The sequence below is a fragment of the Mesocricetus auratus genome, unplaced genomic scaffold, assembly GCF_017639785.1.
Source record: "Mesocricetus auratus isolate SY011 unplaced genomic scaffold, BCM_Maur_2.0 Super-Scaffold_100009, whole genome shotgun sequence".
NCBI classification, from domain to species: Eukaryota; Metazoa; Chordata; class Mammalia; order Rodentia; family Cricetidae; genus Mesocricetus; species Mesocricetus auratus.
Genome location: NW_024429193.1, coordinates 34,389,057 through 34,406,735, shown reverse-complemented (window position 1 = coordinate 34,406,735; position 17,679 = coordinate 34,389,057). Strand labels below are relative to the sequence as shown.

Below are 17,679 nucleotides of genomic sequence, written 5' to 3'. Positions count from 1 at the left end.
GTTGATGGAATAGTAAATGATACTTTGTTTTATTTGTCTATGACTTTGGTGATGGTGTGTAAAAACATAACTGATTTTGTATATCACAAAAGACTCAAGAAAGCTATTAGGAAAGATAAAATTGACATTAAAATGAACTATTTTCATTTAAATGAACAAACACAAGAGAGAGAAAAGATAACCCAGACTGTGAGAGGAAAGAACTTATAATGCATGTAACTGAGAAATCATGACACAGAATTGATCAAGAATCTACAAACCAGCAAAAAGAAAACCTAAAAACAAGTGCTCCTCAATATCCAGTAATCATGTGCATAGGCTCACTTTCTATTAATAAGAGAAATATGTATGAAAACCATCATATGAATTCCTACATTCCCATAGCACAGCTAAAATTTAAAAGGGAAATTACATGAAACATGAGGCACAGTCCTCAGACAGCTAGAAATACACACTGGAAAAATCGGTTTGTAAAATCAGCTGGCCTTTTCTCTTCAAGTTTTCATATATGTGTCATGTGAGCAACTCCACTCTGGGCTGAGATCCAACAGAAAAGAATTTATGCCCTCCAGGGAGGGGGGGCAGGGATGGATGCCTAATAGGATGATGTAAGAAATGCCAAAGGCTAGAAATAACCATCTACATTGCAGGAGAATGAATAAAGTGTTGGTAAGCTCAAACGAAACATTACCAAGAAAAAGGAGAGAATGATAATCTATGTACCTTATCTGTGTGACTAACAATGTAGAACAACAGCCAAAGCTGGATGTGGCGAGTTTTACACTTATGTAAGATCCAGGTATAGCTAGGGAGCCAGGGAGCCAGGGAGCCATTTAGAAGTGTTAGGAAAAAAAACAGAACAGGAGGCTAGAGACTACAAGAAGGGAATAAGCCTGGGGTGGGTATGAAAAGACTTTTCTTGCTCTGCTTGAAAATAACGACTGAACAGTTTGTGAAAATTCGCAAAAGATCAAGTTTGTTTTTTTATGGACTTTTCTATATGTAAATTACACTTCAATGAAAAGGAGGGGCATTGGAAAATATTGTAAGCTTTAGAAGCCGTAACATTTACTCTATTTCCTCCCTCCCTCCCTCTCTGTCATTCTTTTCTTTTTTTTCCTGAGACATGGTTTCTCAGTGTAGCCCTGGCTATTTTGGAACTCTCTCAGACTCTGCCTGGGATTAAAGGCACATGTCATCACTGCCTGGCTCATTAACATGTTCTAAAAGTTAAACGTAGTATGTTAGCTGGAGTTAAATGAAATGAACAAAAATAGGGAAAGACACGAAGGGTGTAGAAAAGTGGGAACAGGAGGGAAGTGTGATTTCCAACAGAGTGGTCAGAGGAGCCTTACCTGTGTGATAAAACTTCCCTGAAAATCCAAGGTTGAATGTAAAATTCGTGATTTGTGCTCGCAAAAGATTCTGAGTGTCAAGCAGGGCCTGAAATACAGAATGAACAAAAGGCATTTCAGGGTGATAAGATACTAAAAGGTTCATGCACATTCAGAGAGTAAAACCACTCTATTCAAATCAGAGTGTGGGGTGGATAATGTTGAGATTACACAGCACATACATGTACTGAGACTTTAGCCTATAAGAAATCAGAAATAAGAAAAAATGTCTACTGGATAAAGCAAGATGAAAGGAAAAGGTTAGTCCATCGTATAAAGGAAGCATATAATGTAATAGAATATATATATCTTTTTTTCTCTTCAGTGACATAGATAACCAATTCCAAAAGGACATTCAATTTAAATGAAGCTTGGCAAAAACATATGTGGAGAAAACACACTGGCATTTCTCAGATATATCTTTGTTCTTCAAAACACAAAATTCTTAACTTTTAAATCTGAGATTGCCGACCATAATGATTGCTATTCAAAAGAAGATATCAGGGTAAAGCAAATCTATAATTTGCCCATTAAAACAAGCAGATATCCACGGTGGTTCATCCTGACTAATGACTGGTTTGGATGGGATTAATGATTACTAAGCCTATGGGATTAAAAAAGTGCACCTCTGGTTGTGTCTGTGGGAGGATCTTCAAGTGGGATTAGCTGAGAGAGGTGCCTCTTTAATACGAACAGCATCACCCAGTCGTTTGGGCCTAAGTTGGAATAGATGAGAGAAAAACGGAGAAAGCCAGCTAGTGTAGGCAGTCAGTCTCTCATTCTGTCCTTTTGTGCTTCCTCGCCTCCAAGATGTAAACTCTGCTCTGATGCACGCATCCTGATGAGATGAAGCCATGCGTCAAAATGAACAGCCCCCCTGCCTAAGCCAGGGCAAGCATTTTGTAAGTGGTGAGAGTACACACAGTGAACAAGTGAGCACTGGAAACACGGTTTGGTTTTTTGTCTTACTTCTGCTTTCCGTGAGTATTTGGTGGACTTTCATTGTTTCTTCTCCTTTGCTTCCGATTCTTAAATTCCAGTGACTCTATTTACTCTGTCCCTCTCTCCTTCCCTTCCCCACTTTCTCCTCTCTCTCTCTCTGTCTCTGTCTCTGTCTGTCTGTCTGTCTGTCTGTCTGTGTCTGTCTGTCTCTCTCTCTCTCTCTCTCTCTCTCTCTCTCTCTCTCTCTCTCTCTCTCTCTGTGTGTGTGTTTCCTTATAACTTAGTGTCCACCCCAACCAAACATAAATAGCACTGTTGGTGTTGGTGTTCAAAAAGATCTTCCCTAAAACTTTGCTTTACATATGAGGAGACAGAGGCATAAAGCTGCTATATTAACAGCACAGACATAGCTTAGGTTCTCACATTGACCTTCACATTGACCTTCCTTCCAGATCCTTTTTCCTTTAGTACATCCAGGCCCACAACTAACCTTGTGTTCTCAGTAGCAGAGCTGATGCTCGGAGGTGCTGAACTGCCATGTTCAGAGTCTCTATCTTTTCATTCTGTCACCATCCAATGATTGCCTTCCTCATCAGAATGCAACTGGGTCTGTGCCTATACAGAGGAAGAAACCTTTTCTTCCCAAACTTAAGCTCATTGAATCAATCATTGATTATTGAAATGTAAGTATGTATAATTGTTTTCCTAACATTTCTTTGTTTACAAGAACCAACTCCTTGGTGTGCATGACTGAATCATGTACTAGGTAGGCCAACATGACACCGATGTTAGGACTGGCAGGAGATCTACACACTGAGGTATGAAAGTATAAAGCTTAATTGATGCCACTGTCCCTGAAGACAGACAAGGTCTTATCCTTATAAGGGTGGGGCATAGGATGGGCACAGGAAGAAAAACTGGATGGGTGAGTGTGCCACAGTGAGGAAGGAGATTTCCTACTTTTGCCAAGAGCTGAGAAGTTAGGCTCTGTTGCAAGGAGGATGCTGTACAGGGTCTGAGCCTTTTCCTTTCAGCCCCCAAGGAACTTACAGTGCAGTCTTTAGGAGGACAGGCCCAGAAGTCAGCTGGTCTTAATTAGAGTTCTGAATCTCTGCTTTCCACTTTTGGGCATGTTATTAAACTTCAAAGCCTGAGTCTCATCATTGTTAAAGCCAGGGTAATAACACTCACTTCAGGACTCTATGTGAAGATTAAATGAGACAATTCGTTTATGCTGCTTGTGCAGTGACTGGAACACAATACGTGCGCAGCACTGAGCATTGCTGCTCTGCCATCCCCACTGCTGCAAGCATCACTACAGCTGACATGGTCGTTACCATGAAATTCTAGAAGAAAATCTGTGGTACTTGTTCACACTTGGTCTTCATTTGTAAACTTTAGACAGTCTTCTAACTCAGAGTATAATGAGGGTGAATCATATATTCGGGAGTGGTTAGTAAAGTTTGCTAAAAAACCCATCAAAATATCTATCTATATCACCCATCCATCCATCCATCCATCATCTATAATATTTACCTACCATTTATCTAAAATCTATTTTTGTATCTTCTACCTATGTATCATTTACCTATGTCTCATCTACCTACCTATCATCTATCTATCTATCTATCTATCTATCTATCTATCTATCTATCTATCTATCATTTATCTTCTTTCTATTCTATCTTAATGTATCATTTATCTGTTACCTGTCTATCACCTACCTATTAATCATGTCTACCTATCTATCATCTCCATCTATCCATCCACCCACCCAGGCATTCATTCACTGCTTAGTTTGCTATCTCTATTTGATTTAAGTTATTTCTTCTGCCCTTCTTTTCCTGTCCTTTTTTTCCAGTTATTGTTTCTCTCCAGATGAACATTATAGCTAACTTTTCCTATGACTTAAGTCTTATCTCATTTCTCTTTCTATTTAACTAAAATTCATCTTTAATTATTCATTCAGTGGCTAAACATTCAGAATCTGTTATAAGATTATTTCTTGCATATTCTATGAACCCACCTTAAATCCGGAAAGCCATCATTCTTTCCTTTTACCATTTTTGTTGAAAGCAGCCCTCAGTGAACTCTTGTTTTTTGTTTTGTTTGTTTGTTTTTAAATGTATAGTTGCAATCACTGTTTGTTAGGAGAAAACAAACAAACCTCTTATTCCTGGGTCTTAGAAGCTAAATTAAGTTCTTGCAAAATAATATCTTTAAAAACTAGCATATATGGATTCCAATGACTTAACTACCCCCGAGTTTTGCCAGTTTTGATATTTCACACATTTAGAACATATTTTAAAAACAAACATTCAAGCACTTAGAAGATATACTGAAACATATAGTCATACTGATTATGCCATGTATGGTGAGACAGTACATCCTACTTGTCAAGCCAATTGGGCTGAGAAGTTTTCCAAAAATTAGAAAAGTGTATCTGAGGATGACAGTGAGGACATTCTAGAGATGATTGGATGCTGAGGGCTCTGACTCACTGACTGGACCAACATTTGGTGAGTTCAAAATATGATGGCATTATTGGGGGGTGATCAAAGGGAGCGGGTGGGGCCTAGCTGGAGGAGGTATGATGCTAGGCCTTATCCTTGGGGATTGTATGGTATCCTGATCTCTCTGTGCACCCCTTTTCTCCACTTGTAGGCCCTGTTCTGTTTCCCGACAGTCTCTGTGCTGTGCGGATACTTCTGAAATCAAAAGCTCTTAAGTTCTGCCCTTAAGTTCTCCCAGATATTTGGTCATAGGGATAAAAACTGAGTAGTCAACACATTGTAAAGAGGGAATTTGTGTCCAGATGGTATTTATGCACTTAGGATAAACTGCAATGTCTCACACTTAAATTGATTTTACAAACCAGATTTTGGGATTATGCCTGAGAAAAACATCTTATATTTACGCATTATTTCCATTGTTTTAAAATGTGTTGAAGTATTTTGTGTAAGAAGTTTAAGCGCCTGGAAATGTTTTGAGATGACATTCTTTTCACTAAACTTGTTATTACTGGAACAAAATGATTACCTGAAGTAGCATGCTCATCACTAGGAGCAAATATTAGAAAATGATTCCCTATTTTTATTCCCTATTTGTAATACATCTAAAATGATGTGACAGTAACAAAAACTAGCAGTAAATGAAATCATTGCTACAACACTAAAATGGAAAAAAAACTACACAGGTTTTGGGCAAGCAAACCCTCTCTAGGAAGTGGAGTATGATGAAAAAGGCAAAAAAATCCCACCTCTTCAAACTCCAGTGCAGGAGCCTTGGAAGCACAGCACTTAGTTTCAAGTTTTCATTATTGAAAAGTGCCACTTTTAGTTTAGGATTTCTAAAATACACTATGTATTTAACAGTATGGTACATTTTTACAATTCTAAATACCATTGATTATTTTTAGAACAAGACATTTTAAGTCATCTATTAAGATAATAATTGTTATCATTATTGTTAATTGTTACCACTCACTATTTTCTCAATAACTAAGTCAATCTGCATATATGCAGATGTAGGAAGGCATAGGCAAATTAGAGTCATAGAGATAGCCATTCTGCTACAAAAGAAGAATTAGAGTATGCTAAACTTATAATTAAAAGAACAGGATTACGTTTTTCATTTAACAGAATATTATGGATGGGCTTTGCCCTTTCATCTCCAAATCAAGTGTAACCAAAGCATTATAATGGTCACATCAAATGGGTATACTCTAATTGATTTGATAATTTCTGTTTATCGTGCATTTGAGTTCCTTTCACTCTGACAAACACAAACCTTGTTCTCTGTATGTCTGTATTTATATAGTAAGAAACCATCCTAATAGTCAATAAACAAAGTTTTCAACAAACAAACAAACTTTGTAGAAAATTTTGAAAGTACTTAATAGGAACATAATGTCCAATAAAACTGTAAGACACTTGCAGCCAAAACATAACTCATAAAAATGCAAAATCATTTTTAAAGCTGAATCTATATACTGTTCTTTCTTAGCTTTTCAAGTTCTCATTATACAAAGTCAAGAACATTTGCAAGATCTGACTAAAGGCAAAAACAGATCTAATTTAAAGAAATTGAGCTCCAAGGATTGAGTAAGATGGAAGCTTTTATGTGTCTTTGGATTTCACTCAATTTTCCTTAACAGAATGAATATACCAAAGAGAGAAAATGAGAGGCAAAATTAAAATTAAACATAATTGCAAAACATTTTTTGCGTGAGTCATTTTCGTATTCAGTAAATGTGTGGCATTCTTCAGGAGAACATCTGCTAATTTTTCACTTCTTATTTAGACTACCTAGGTAATATTTGAACCATTTCATCATTTGAAAGTGAATAGACTCGGTTGATCAGCCAATCAAAGATGAGGAAGATATTTTAGTGTTGAGCACTGTGTTGGTTAGTTTGCTAACTTGTCAAAAACTAGAAATGCCTGGGAAGAGGGAAGCTAACTAAGGAGTTGTGGCCTGTGGTCACATCTGTGGGCATTTTCTGGGTTACTGAGGGATATACCTGGGGCCACCCTAGGCTGCTGGTGGTGGACTGTATAATAAGGCAGGCTGAGCAACCAAAGGAATGCAAGCAGCAAGCAGCAGTATTCCTCTATGGTCTCTGCTTTGGTTCCTGCCTGCAGGTTCCTGCCTTGAGTTCCCTTGATTGACACAACAGTGTAAGCCAAATAAACCCTTTCAGTCGGTCAGTGTTTTATCACATCAACAGAAATCGAACTAGGACAAGTGTGTTTTTGAGCAGGAGGGAAAATACATATTATCAAAAATATGAGTATCTATATTTGCTAAATTAAATAAAAGCAATAGGGTAGCTATTTGCAAAGATCTATAACATGTTTCTTTGTCACACACATCTGAATTTGGGTATCAAAGCTACTCATTGTAATAGTGTAACCCAATTCAGATGACATGGAGAAAGGATTCCTAAAACTCTAGCGTGTAGAAATGAGCTCTGGCTCTAGGACGGCCCTTTGCCCTTTTTTACCAAGCTTGAAAACTTCTTTTTGCCTTGTCACAAAATTCCATCTCTGTTTTCCTTTTGTTACCCATGTAGAAAACAAGAATCATACGTCCACAGTTTCCATCTGTATTCCCAATGTCTCTTCAGTAACATGGGTGTCTATTAGCACTAAAGTGGAGGTTAGCGAAACAACTGTATGACACCATCACAGGGCTCCGAGTCTTTCTAAATGATGTTAGTGAATTTTTCATTCCCCACAGCAATGCTCATGTTTTTATGTTTGCTCTGTATTAGCATAGTAAAGCCATATCTGTTTGTATGGAAGGTAAGGGGGAAGAGTTACATAGTTAATACTAAATTGTTAATCTTTTAACTTGTCTAGATCATACATTATGCATAAACTTTAAATTATATGCTGAGGGTTATTTTCTTTCAAACAGTTTTTCAACTGAAATTGGCAAAATGATTTATAACTAGGAAAAAGAAAGTTATTAAGTGTTATTCTTCACTCAGTGAGTTTTTATGCACATTTTATTTAGTGTTTGGCTGATACACATCAATAGGCAAAATACTGATGCACTTTTAAAAGAAAAAATAAAAATACAAAGCAGTTCACAAATCCTTATAATACAACATCTTTAGGGAACTGTTAGCTATGTCTTATCATTTAACTATTTAGAAAAAGGATTTTATATGCCATAAAAATACTCTAATACATGTAAATAATGCTATCTGTTCTCCTGAAGAAGTGAAAATGCTAAGTACTTACAAGCACACGGGAAAGGCAACACATCACATTACAAACACATCACTTGCACTTTAAAAGCAAAGTGGGGCTGAGGCTTGCCTATCCACATTGTGAGGCAGTAGCTACGCTTATTGTATCTCAGCATGATGTTAGGAACCCGCTGTGCAAGCATGTTTGTTTAGTGGGATAGGAGCAATTTTTGATTGATTGATCATGAAATCCAAAGACTTGGGAGCATCTGTATGCTCATCTATTTATTTTGAGTATATTTTTATTCTGATTTTGTTTTTATAAACTGGAATCTTGATAAAAATGTCAATATAACTCAAGTTGAAAAATAAAATTAGAAAATATCTCGTTCTTTGTTTCTTTTTATAAAGCGTGCCCTGTGTTAGTTTTCTCGGCATTGATTTAAAAGAAATAAAGACAAAAATAGCTCACAATCACAGTGTAACACCCTTCGGGAACTGAAACTGCCAACTACATCTAACAAATCTACTATGTAGAGAAGACATATACTATCACAATGATTTCAATAATTTAAAATATTTGCTTTTAAGTAGCAGCAGCTCACATGAAAAGCTTAGAGCATAGACTCCAGGGTTCTAGCTCACACACTGAGCAACGCTCCTGAAGTAAGCCCCAGGGTGATTTTCCTGTGTGTGGCATCATACCTCACTCTAAGGACAAGCATTGTGAGCACTGTGTTTCCTGATTTGAAATGTTGATTGTTCAACGCAGCTCTAGTTCACTTATGGACTTGCTATTTTCTTCAGCATCTGAAAAGGTGCCGGAGACTACTAGCTTAGTAGATTCCTGGTGAGCAGTAGGTAGTCAACAGCTCCATGAACAACTTAGGTAACAGACATTGTGTATTTTCAAATTGAAAGTTTTCTAAAAAAGATAATTTTTGAAGATTGGGTGAATTCAGTAGCAGTTCTCAGATCTGCACTGGGAATGAAGTGCTCTGTGTTTAAATTTTTTGTTTCACTTTGAATAGATGTGAGTTGTTACCCAGGTAGTTGGTATCTGAGAGGTTGTTTTTGGAGGAGATTAACATCAGAAACGGTAGAGTCATGCTGACTGCCTTCTTTGTGTTCAGGGGACTTTACTAGATCAGCTGAAGATTTGAACAGAACAAAGAGGGGACTCTGCCCACATGACTATCCCGAACTGGAACATTGGCCTCTTTTTTTCTTCCCCCCTGAGACTCAAACTGAGATGTGAATTCTCAGTTTTTCTCCCTCTAAAACTTCTTTCTGTGGCTAAAAATGTAAAAGCTCATTTCAACCAGGCTAGGCGAAGTAGCTAATCAGATTGCCTAGACTGATAAAGCATATGCTCTAGGCTAGGCAGCTCCAGTCTTGGGAAGGCAGGTTTGAGGGAGAAGGTGCTCATGGGGTCCAAAGGTGGCTGGACAGCCATCATTTCATAACGGAAAATGGTCCAGCCTTTGAGGACAATGGCTTGGTGTTGCCTTACAAAGCTACATAGAATCACTTTGTAATTCAGTAGCTACACTTTCAGGTGGATACTCCAAAAACTGAACAGTTTTTAGACAAATGTTTGTATACTAGTTCATTGTGGCAAGAGTCATAATCACCAAATCATGAAAATAACCCTAAATGTTCACTGAAGGATGAATAGATAAACAAATTGTAGTACACATATGCAATGTATTAGTGTCCACCCATGAAACCAATGTACCCATACATGGCACAGCACACATAAACCTCACAAACAAGCTAAGTGAGCACATGGGGGGGGGGCTCACATGCTGTATGAGTCTATCCATGGGCGGCATAGGAATTGACTGGGAGGTAAGGCAGGCTGCTTCCAAGGGTCTGGGAGTGAGGTGAAATGAGACATGGATATAGGCTCCGTATGCTGTAAGGACCATGTCTGGGCAGGCAGAGGTAGTGGCTGCACCTGAGAATAGAAATTCTAACAGCCACTATTCTAATTTTAACTAATGGTTAATTAGATGATAGTGAACTGCACCTCTATGACCAGAAGAATTAGAGTTTACAACCCTGAGCCCAATGTCTGTGTGGGTTTACCTGAATTACTAAGTGGGTGTTTATGGGCCCTGTCCTACAACGGTATGTATGCCCCAATAGATGTCTTCTGTCCTTCATGTTGGTATCAAGAAAGTTCTTCACAGGGTGAGTTCAAACAGCCAGGCTGCTTGGAAGTGCTGACAACTGCTTTCCAGAACTTGGTTCCAGCTTCAGCTTTACCCTATCACTGTCCTCCTGCTCACTCAGTACTGACCATGCTGGCCTCCATGAGAATCCTGGCCATTTCTCACATCTCAAGGCCTTCATTAGTTTCGCTGCTTCTTAGAGACAAGCTCTTCCCACATATAAGGTTTACTTAGTTTTCCAGGTCTCTGATTACATAATCTTGATGTGGCTTTCCTTTGTCTTTTATATTATTATAGAAAGAAAAAAAAGCCTTCAGTTTTACTGAGGTATAATTGACAATAAAAGTTATGTATATTTACACTGTGAAATGCCATAGTTTGAAACATATGTTCATTGCGCAGTAAATCAAGCCAGTGGGTAAATCATTACTATGGATAAGAGCCCTTGTTGGGGGAAAGTGAGACTCAGAAACCTGTAAGCTCTGAATGGCTCACATAGAGCCAGGATACGGCTTTTGAAGAGACTCCTTTGCAGAGTTTCACACCAGACTGCAGAACTTGTTTAGCTGAATTTAAATGCCTTATAATTTCTATGATACAAGCTGGGGGGAAAAGACATAAATAAATGTCTACTTTGCCTAACAGCTTTATTCCTGTAGAACCTATAAAGCCCATGAGATCAGAAAGCTACTAGGAAGGAAAATAGAAAAGTTGAATTTTGTTGTGATCTGAATGTGTTACCAAAGTTCATGTATTGAAATATAGTTACCCATGTATAATATCCAGAGGGGTTTTAGAATGACGGAATCACAAAAACGGGAATCTGTCCCTACACAGAACTAGATACGGTGCCTGTATTTTCTGTCTCTTTCACCAGGAGGCTGTGTCACTAGCACACCTGATATTGTGGCAACACAAATCTATCTGGAAAGAAAGGCCTGGGCCTCTATGCACATGGAAACTGCTGCCGCCGCCTTCCAGCCTCCGTATTGACAGAGTCTATCTTGCATAAGTTCCCCCATTAAAGCAGCTTTAATTTTTAAGAAAGGTAATTGTCACTTTGAATCACTTCCCTTTTCACATTATTCTGGTAGGATTCGTGATCTAGTTTCTGAGGGCAGAACAAATTAAACTCTGTAAACTGATTGCAAAGAAAGATGCTGAAGAAGTTAATGAAAGAATCAGGCAGGGAAGGAGTAAATCAGCAGAAAGAAATCACACATATATGCACATTAGGGTGTGGGCAGAAGAGGACAGACACCTCCCATCCCTCTCGCGGTGTGCTCACTGCATTTCAGTGAGAGTACCACAGAATTCTAAGACACATTGCTAATTCAAGTCACACTGAGTGAATGTCTACTATGTGTCATATCTTTTGTTAGTTGCTGGGATAATCGAATTAAATCTGTCACTCAGTGACAGGATGTTTTGAGGAGAAAATGAGATTTTCAAAAAAGATCTTTTTATGCTTTAACTGAACAAATGTATAAAGTTATCATGATAATTTAAAATAAAAAATTGGGAAAATTGTTCTCATTGTCAAATGGCACCCTTGAATGAATTACCGATGTCAAGGTAATTTAGATGTCAGTCCTTCCCAGCTTCAGCACCAGGCCTTCTCATCACTAGGGAGTCAGGGCAAGGGCACTCTGGTGTACAGGCTCTGGCTTTTCCTCTTTATTCTCTGTCACTGAGACCTCCTTACATTGTCACATCCGAATCCTTTATGTCTTCCTTTACACAGTGCATTATCAAGTAGCTTTGTTCTGAAATGAAGGAAATGGTCTGAAAACGTTTGCACACGTACTCCTATAGCCCTGAGGACCAGGTATCCTTGAGTCCTCTGTCTCACGTTAATTTCTCCACCCGACTGGCCAGGCCCCGAGATGTTATTATGCACACTTATTATTCCTTGCTCTCCATTTCCATTGAGCATAAGAGGCTCAGAATAGGGAGTCTGACTGTTTGCTCATTTACATTTTGTCCAGAGTAATGGAGTCAATGCCCAAAAATGCTTGCTGAGTAATCCATGCATGCTTGAGATTTGCTGTCTGAGCATTTTAGGCCTGACACTGAAGTACACTTCCGGATTAAAATCAATGAGGCTCCAATGCAGTTTAGGGGTTAGAATTCAAATCAACAAATTCCAAGAGGCTATTCAGAAAGAAAATGAACATGGGCCCTGGAAGGAGGTTTCCTGGCCCGACCCCAGTTCCCAGGACACTGAGTAACTTTTCACTTTGGTCAAGTATCTTTCCTGGGTCTGCTTTCTTGTTGTAGAAAATAGAAGAAAATTAAAGCAAGGAAAGCGTTACTAGTTCACTGGTTTATAAGTTTGCAATATTGTAATGCTGCAGTGATGAAACATCAGAGACAACAGAAGCACACTAATCACAAGGCTGACAGCGATGGGCACAGCTCTCTGAGAACTGACAACAGCTGGACCTGGCTGACCTGCAGCAGGCACTGCCCGAGGATGGAGGGCGCCTGCTGCCCTTGGAAGGGAAAGACCTAGGTGTTTGTTCATAAAGATGGCCTCCATTTCCTCATTGGGTGTAGAACAGAACCCCACCCATAGAACCTAAGAGAGAGCTCCTTGCTGTCTAAGACCAGATTAATGACAATCACACAGCAGCATGCCAGAGCTGAAGACCCTACCAAGGGCTGAACTCAGTGTTTTTCATGTTGTCAGAGCTATGGGTAGGAGGCAGAGACTCTGGAAATGGTGTGAGGCCACACCTCCTAACCCTTCCCAAACAGTTCCACCAACTGGGGACCATGTATTTAAATACCTGAGCTTATGGGGGCCATTCTCATCCAAACCACCACAATGGCTATCACCTCAACTTCTACCTTGTTTTCAAAGCTCATGTATTTTTTCTATTCAGGATTAATAGTGTGCTCTCTCACTGGAAGCTCTCTTACATTTTGTGTGAGTATGGGTGCCAGTTAATGTGGGTGCACCTGCATGTAGACAGAAGTCAACCTTGGACACTTCTTAGGAGCTATACACTTTTAAAATGGTTTACTTTTGTTTATTACTATTGGTGTGTGTGTGTGTGTGTGAGAGAGAGAGAGAGAGAGAGAGAGAGAGAGAGAGAGAGAGAGAGAGCATGCACACATACTCATGCATGCCCACGTTGTATATGATATGCTTGTATGAGTGTAGGCAACCATATACAAGAAAACATGGAGATCAGAAAGCAGCTTCGGGAGTTGGTTCTTTTCCTGTGGATTCCAGGGCTTGCCTAGCATGAACTTTTACCTGCTGAACAAACTCACTGACCCTACCTCTTTTTTGTTGAAACAAGGTCTCTCTCTGAGACCTGGGGCTCACTGATGAGCTCAGGGAGTAGCCTCTCCCTGACTCTCTAGGTACCAAACAGCACCATCCTGCCTGGCTTCTGCGTGCTGCTGTTTGAACTCACGTCTCCAGGCTTGTCCAGCATTTTACAGACCATGCCATCTCACCAACTCAGCTTTTGCATCCCGAATATACCACTTTCTGTAAAATATTTCATCTTATGCCCCTTCGAGGAAAGAAGTTAATATATCAGTATGTAAATGCATATCAGACTCTGCTTCATACAACCATAATGAAGTGCAGAGATTCAACCCAAACGTTAATTTCTGAAATCTCTGAGTACAATATTGGAGAACACATCCATTTTGTGACCTCTGACCAGTGTTTCTAAGAAGTCACAGGTTTGATTTATATTTTTGGGCTGTAATTGGCAAGGTGACTCTAAAACCGGGAAAGATGCCACTGTTTTGTTCTATTTAGGCCACTAAATAGACTTTTGCTCTCAGTGACCCAGCACAGATGGAAATTAATGACATTTTGACTTCTCCAGAGAAAGCCTTCCTCAGGTCCTTAACAACAAAATTATTTTTCCTTTATAAAGATAGCTCCAAGTTAAGACTGAAATTAAAATGTAGTCAATGACACAGTGGTCTGTGTCTCATAAGTTTTAGATAATTATCTAAGAAACGATGAAAAGGTGCGTATTGCAATACTCAGGAAGAGGAACACTGGACATCAGAATGATTCACTTCCAAAAGCTAATTTTTTCCATTCACTTTACTACGGTCAATGTTGAATGCAGAATGATTCAGGGAAAGATAGCGTTGGCTCAGAAACTTTCAAAAGCCTTTAGAATGTTCTTTTTACAATATTTCTCAAATTGCCAATTTTAGGTAGGAGTAGGCCATGCTTTGAATGTGTTTGAAAATGCAAAGGTTTGCCTGTTGGAATCTTGGTTCGTGGTGAGGCAAGGGTACTCTGGAACCTTTAGGAGGGCTTGGTGGGGCCCTTAGGGTAAATGGAGAAAACTTGGAAGGGCATTAGGGGATCCACACTTTGTGGCGTCCCGCTTGGTGATGTGGTCTTGTAATTCCGCATGTGCCGCTGCAGATGTTGCAGCCAAGGTGGAGCAAGGTGGGTTGGCATGGGTTAGTGTGGGTTGGGGTGGGTTAGTGTGGGTTGGCATGGGTTGGTGTGGGTTAGTGTGGGTTGGTGTGGGTTGGGGTGGGTTAGTGTGGGTTGGGGTGGGTTAGTGTGGATTGGGGTGTGTTGGCGTGGGTTGAGGTGGGTTAGTGTGGGTTGGGGTGGGTTAGTGTGGGTTGTTGTGGGTTGGGGTGTGTTGTTGTGGGTTGTTGTGGGTTGGGGTGTGTTGGTGTGGGTTGTTGTGGGTTGGGGTGTGTTGGTGTGGGTTGGTGTGGGTTGGGGTGTGTTGGTGTGGGTTGGCGTGGGTTTGGGTGGGTTGGCGTGGGTTGGGGTGGGTTGGGGTGGGTTGGAGTGGGTTGGGGTGGGTTGGCGTGGGTTGGGGTGGGTTGGCGTGGGTTGGGGTGGGTTGGCGTGGGTTGGGGTGGGTTGGCGTGGGTTGGGGTGGGTTGGAGTGGGTTGGGGTGGGTTGGCGTGGGTTGGGGTGGGTTGGAGTGGGTTGGGGTGGGTTGGCGTGGGTTGGGGTGGGTTGGCGTGGGTTGGCGTGGGTTGGTGTGGGTTGGTGTGGGTTGGCGTGGGTTGGGGTGGGTTGGGGTGGGAGTGGCCTTGACAGAGATAATGTCATCATGAAGTGAAGATTTGTTGCAGGGCTTGAGTTCGCCATTCAGAACCACCCAGGATCCCACTGCTTGTTTTCCAGGGCACTGTTCTCTTACTGACCCTGACTTCAACTAGCCCAGGGACCACTTGTTCTGCAGTCTGTACATAATGTAAGAGTGAAGGGTCATGGTAGACACCCCCACGATTTCAAAGGACAGACTGGAAGGCCAGCTAAAATGAAGCCCTGCCTGGAGCCCTGGTGGAGTTATGCTCAGTGGGGCAGTAGGAAGAGGCTTCAGCAGAGGCTTTGGTGTTTGTCTCCCAAAGGTTCACTTGTTGGCATCGTGGTTCCCAGCATGATAGCACTGGGAGTTGTGAGACCTTCACAAGGTGAAGTCCAGTGAAGCATCCGCAGGTACATCAACTGTGGTCATGCCCTTTAGAGACAATGAACTGTCTCAGTCTCTTGATTTTTGTCTGTGATGGGACCACTTCCTCCTATTTGCATGTTTACCAGTTATGGCAAACAACAAAGCCCTCACAATAATAGGACAAATGCTAATAAATGCACTTAAATCTCAAGAATTATGAATTAGAAACTTTCTTTCTTTACAAAGTTAGCCTGCAATAGGCATTTTCAGATAATAGAAATGGATGACTACTATATAGTTAAACTTGACATTTCCTTAATCTGTGAGCATGAGCTGCCCTGTAATAAACCTATGAGATCAGTAGTCTTCTGTTTGTCTTTAGTGGGATGTAATAACTGTATGAATAATAAAGGCACTGTGAGAGCACTCCCAGCAGTCTTGCATAAAGGTATGAGTTAGCTCCTGAACTTCTCAACAACAACAAAGCACTGCTCACCTTCTTTACCCACTGAAAATACACAGTGCTATGATGTAGGTTTTATTAAGATCCCCCATGAAAATGGATGGACTTCAGGATATTCTTATGGAAACACTGAAGAGTGGCGATGTGGCTCAGGAGGGAAGGATGCTTGCAGCCAAGCCTGACAACCTGAGTTCCATCACATGGTGGAAAGGAAGAACTGATTTCTGTATGTCATTTTTGACCCCGCTACATAAACATAATGGCATGCACATGCACACACATACATGTACAATGTAAAAATTAGGAAAAAAAGAGCACTGTACGAAAGAAACAGAAGATCTATCTATATATCTATCCATACTCACCATATTACTAAAGTCACAAAATTTTTCAGAAATAGTCAGAAAAGAGGAGAATGTATCTAAAACAATGAACAGCCTACTATTTGTTGTGTTCAAGTAAAATAACAAAGCTTTCCTATGAATGGTGGTATCATGGAACATAACAAAATCCCCAAAGAAACCCTTGCAAAGTATCTCCTCATGGCCACAGTTAGGTGCTGTTGGAGCTCTCAAGAAATTTCAGTGGAACAGACCAAAGATTAAGCAGCACTGGCTTTGGTGGAGGCCAGATGACATGGGGAGAGTGAATTGCTGTGTTCAGTTGTTTCCGGTTGTGGTTTCTTATGGGACCCTGACAGATGTATCATGTATTGTTTTCCCTACAAATCGGAATGGGACAAAACAAAACCAAGTCTAAAGAAGAACAAACCCAAGAAAGTAGAGATTTCTTTTGTTAATATAGGAAACAAAATAAAACAAACAACAATACAACAATATTAGCAGTAGATGAGCTTGGTGACTAACTCTTACAATCCCAACACATGGGTGAGCAGGTGGGAACTGGGGGTGGGAGGTATAGGCAGGAAGACTGCAAAGAGTTGGAGGCCAGCGTGGGCTGTGGCTTTAAGGCCACACATCTGTAATTGTAGCATTTGAAAGGCCTAGGAATGATGGTTGCCCCAAGTTCAAGGCCAGGCTGGGCTGGAGTGATACTGTTTCAAAAAACAAAAACAAAATGACATCAGGAGTATAATGGTTAATGTTGACTGTGAATGATTTAGGAGACAAACCTTTGGGCATGTCTGCAAAGGAATCTCTTTAGATTTAACTAAAGTGGGAATATGCACCCCAAATGTGGGTGTCATGGATTGAGGTTCCAGACTGATACAGCCCATGGAATACCTACATTATCTGTATTGACTAGTTTTTTATCAATTTGAAACAAGTATTTTTCTCTGTTCTTTTTTTAGCTACCCCATTTTATATGTTAAATTAATGTAATTAATCACTTACCCCTCACTTTCTTCCCTCTAGTCTACCCCAGTGGCCCTCCCTCATACTCTCCCAACTTCCCCACTCTTAAGTTGGTAGCTTCTTTTTTCTTTGATGACATTGCTGATTGATGTGGGAAGATCCAGTTTACCATGGGTAGGTTCTATAAGAAATCAGGCTGAGCAAGCCATGAAGAACAAGTCAGTAACTAACACTCCTTCATGTCCTCCATGTCAGTTCCTGCCACCAGGTGCCT

General features: G+C 40.3%; 1 protein-coding gene across 4 annotated transcripts in view; it reads right to left on the bottom strand.

Annotated features, from left to right (window-relative positions):
- Ndst3 (N-deacetylase and N-sulfotransferase 3) overlaps nucleotides 1-17,679 on the bottom strand; it is a 160,580-nt gene that overhangs the window by 110,120 nt on the left and 32,781 nt on the right. For all 4 annotated transcript variants that reach the window (XR_005879325.1, XM_040751910.1, XM_013118423.3 and 1 more), the window contains exon 3: nucleotides 1,356-1,443. Coding sequence is in view for 3 of the 4 variants with exons in the window: in XM_040751910.1 (XP_040607844.1) it covers nucleotides 1,356-1,443 (88 nt within the window). In the remaining variant the exon portion in view is untranslated. The remainder of the gene's footprint in view (nucleotides 1-1,355; nucleotides 1,444-17,679) is intronic.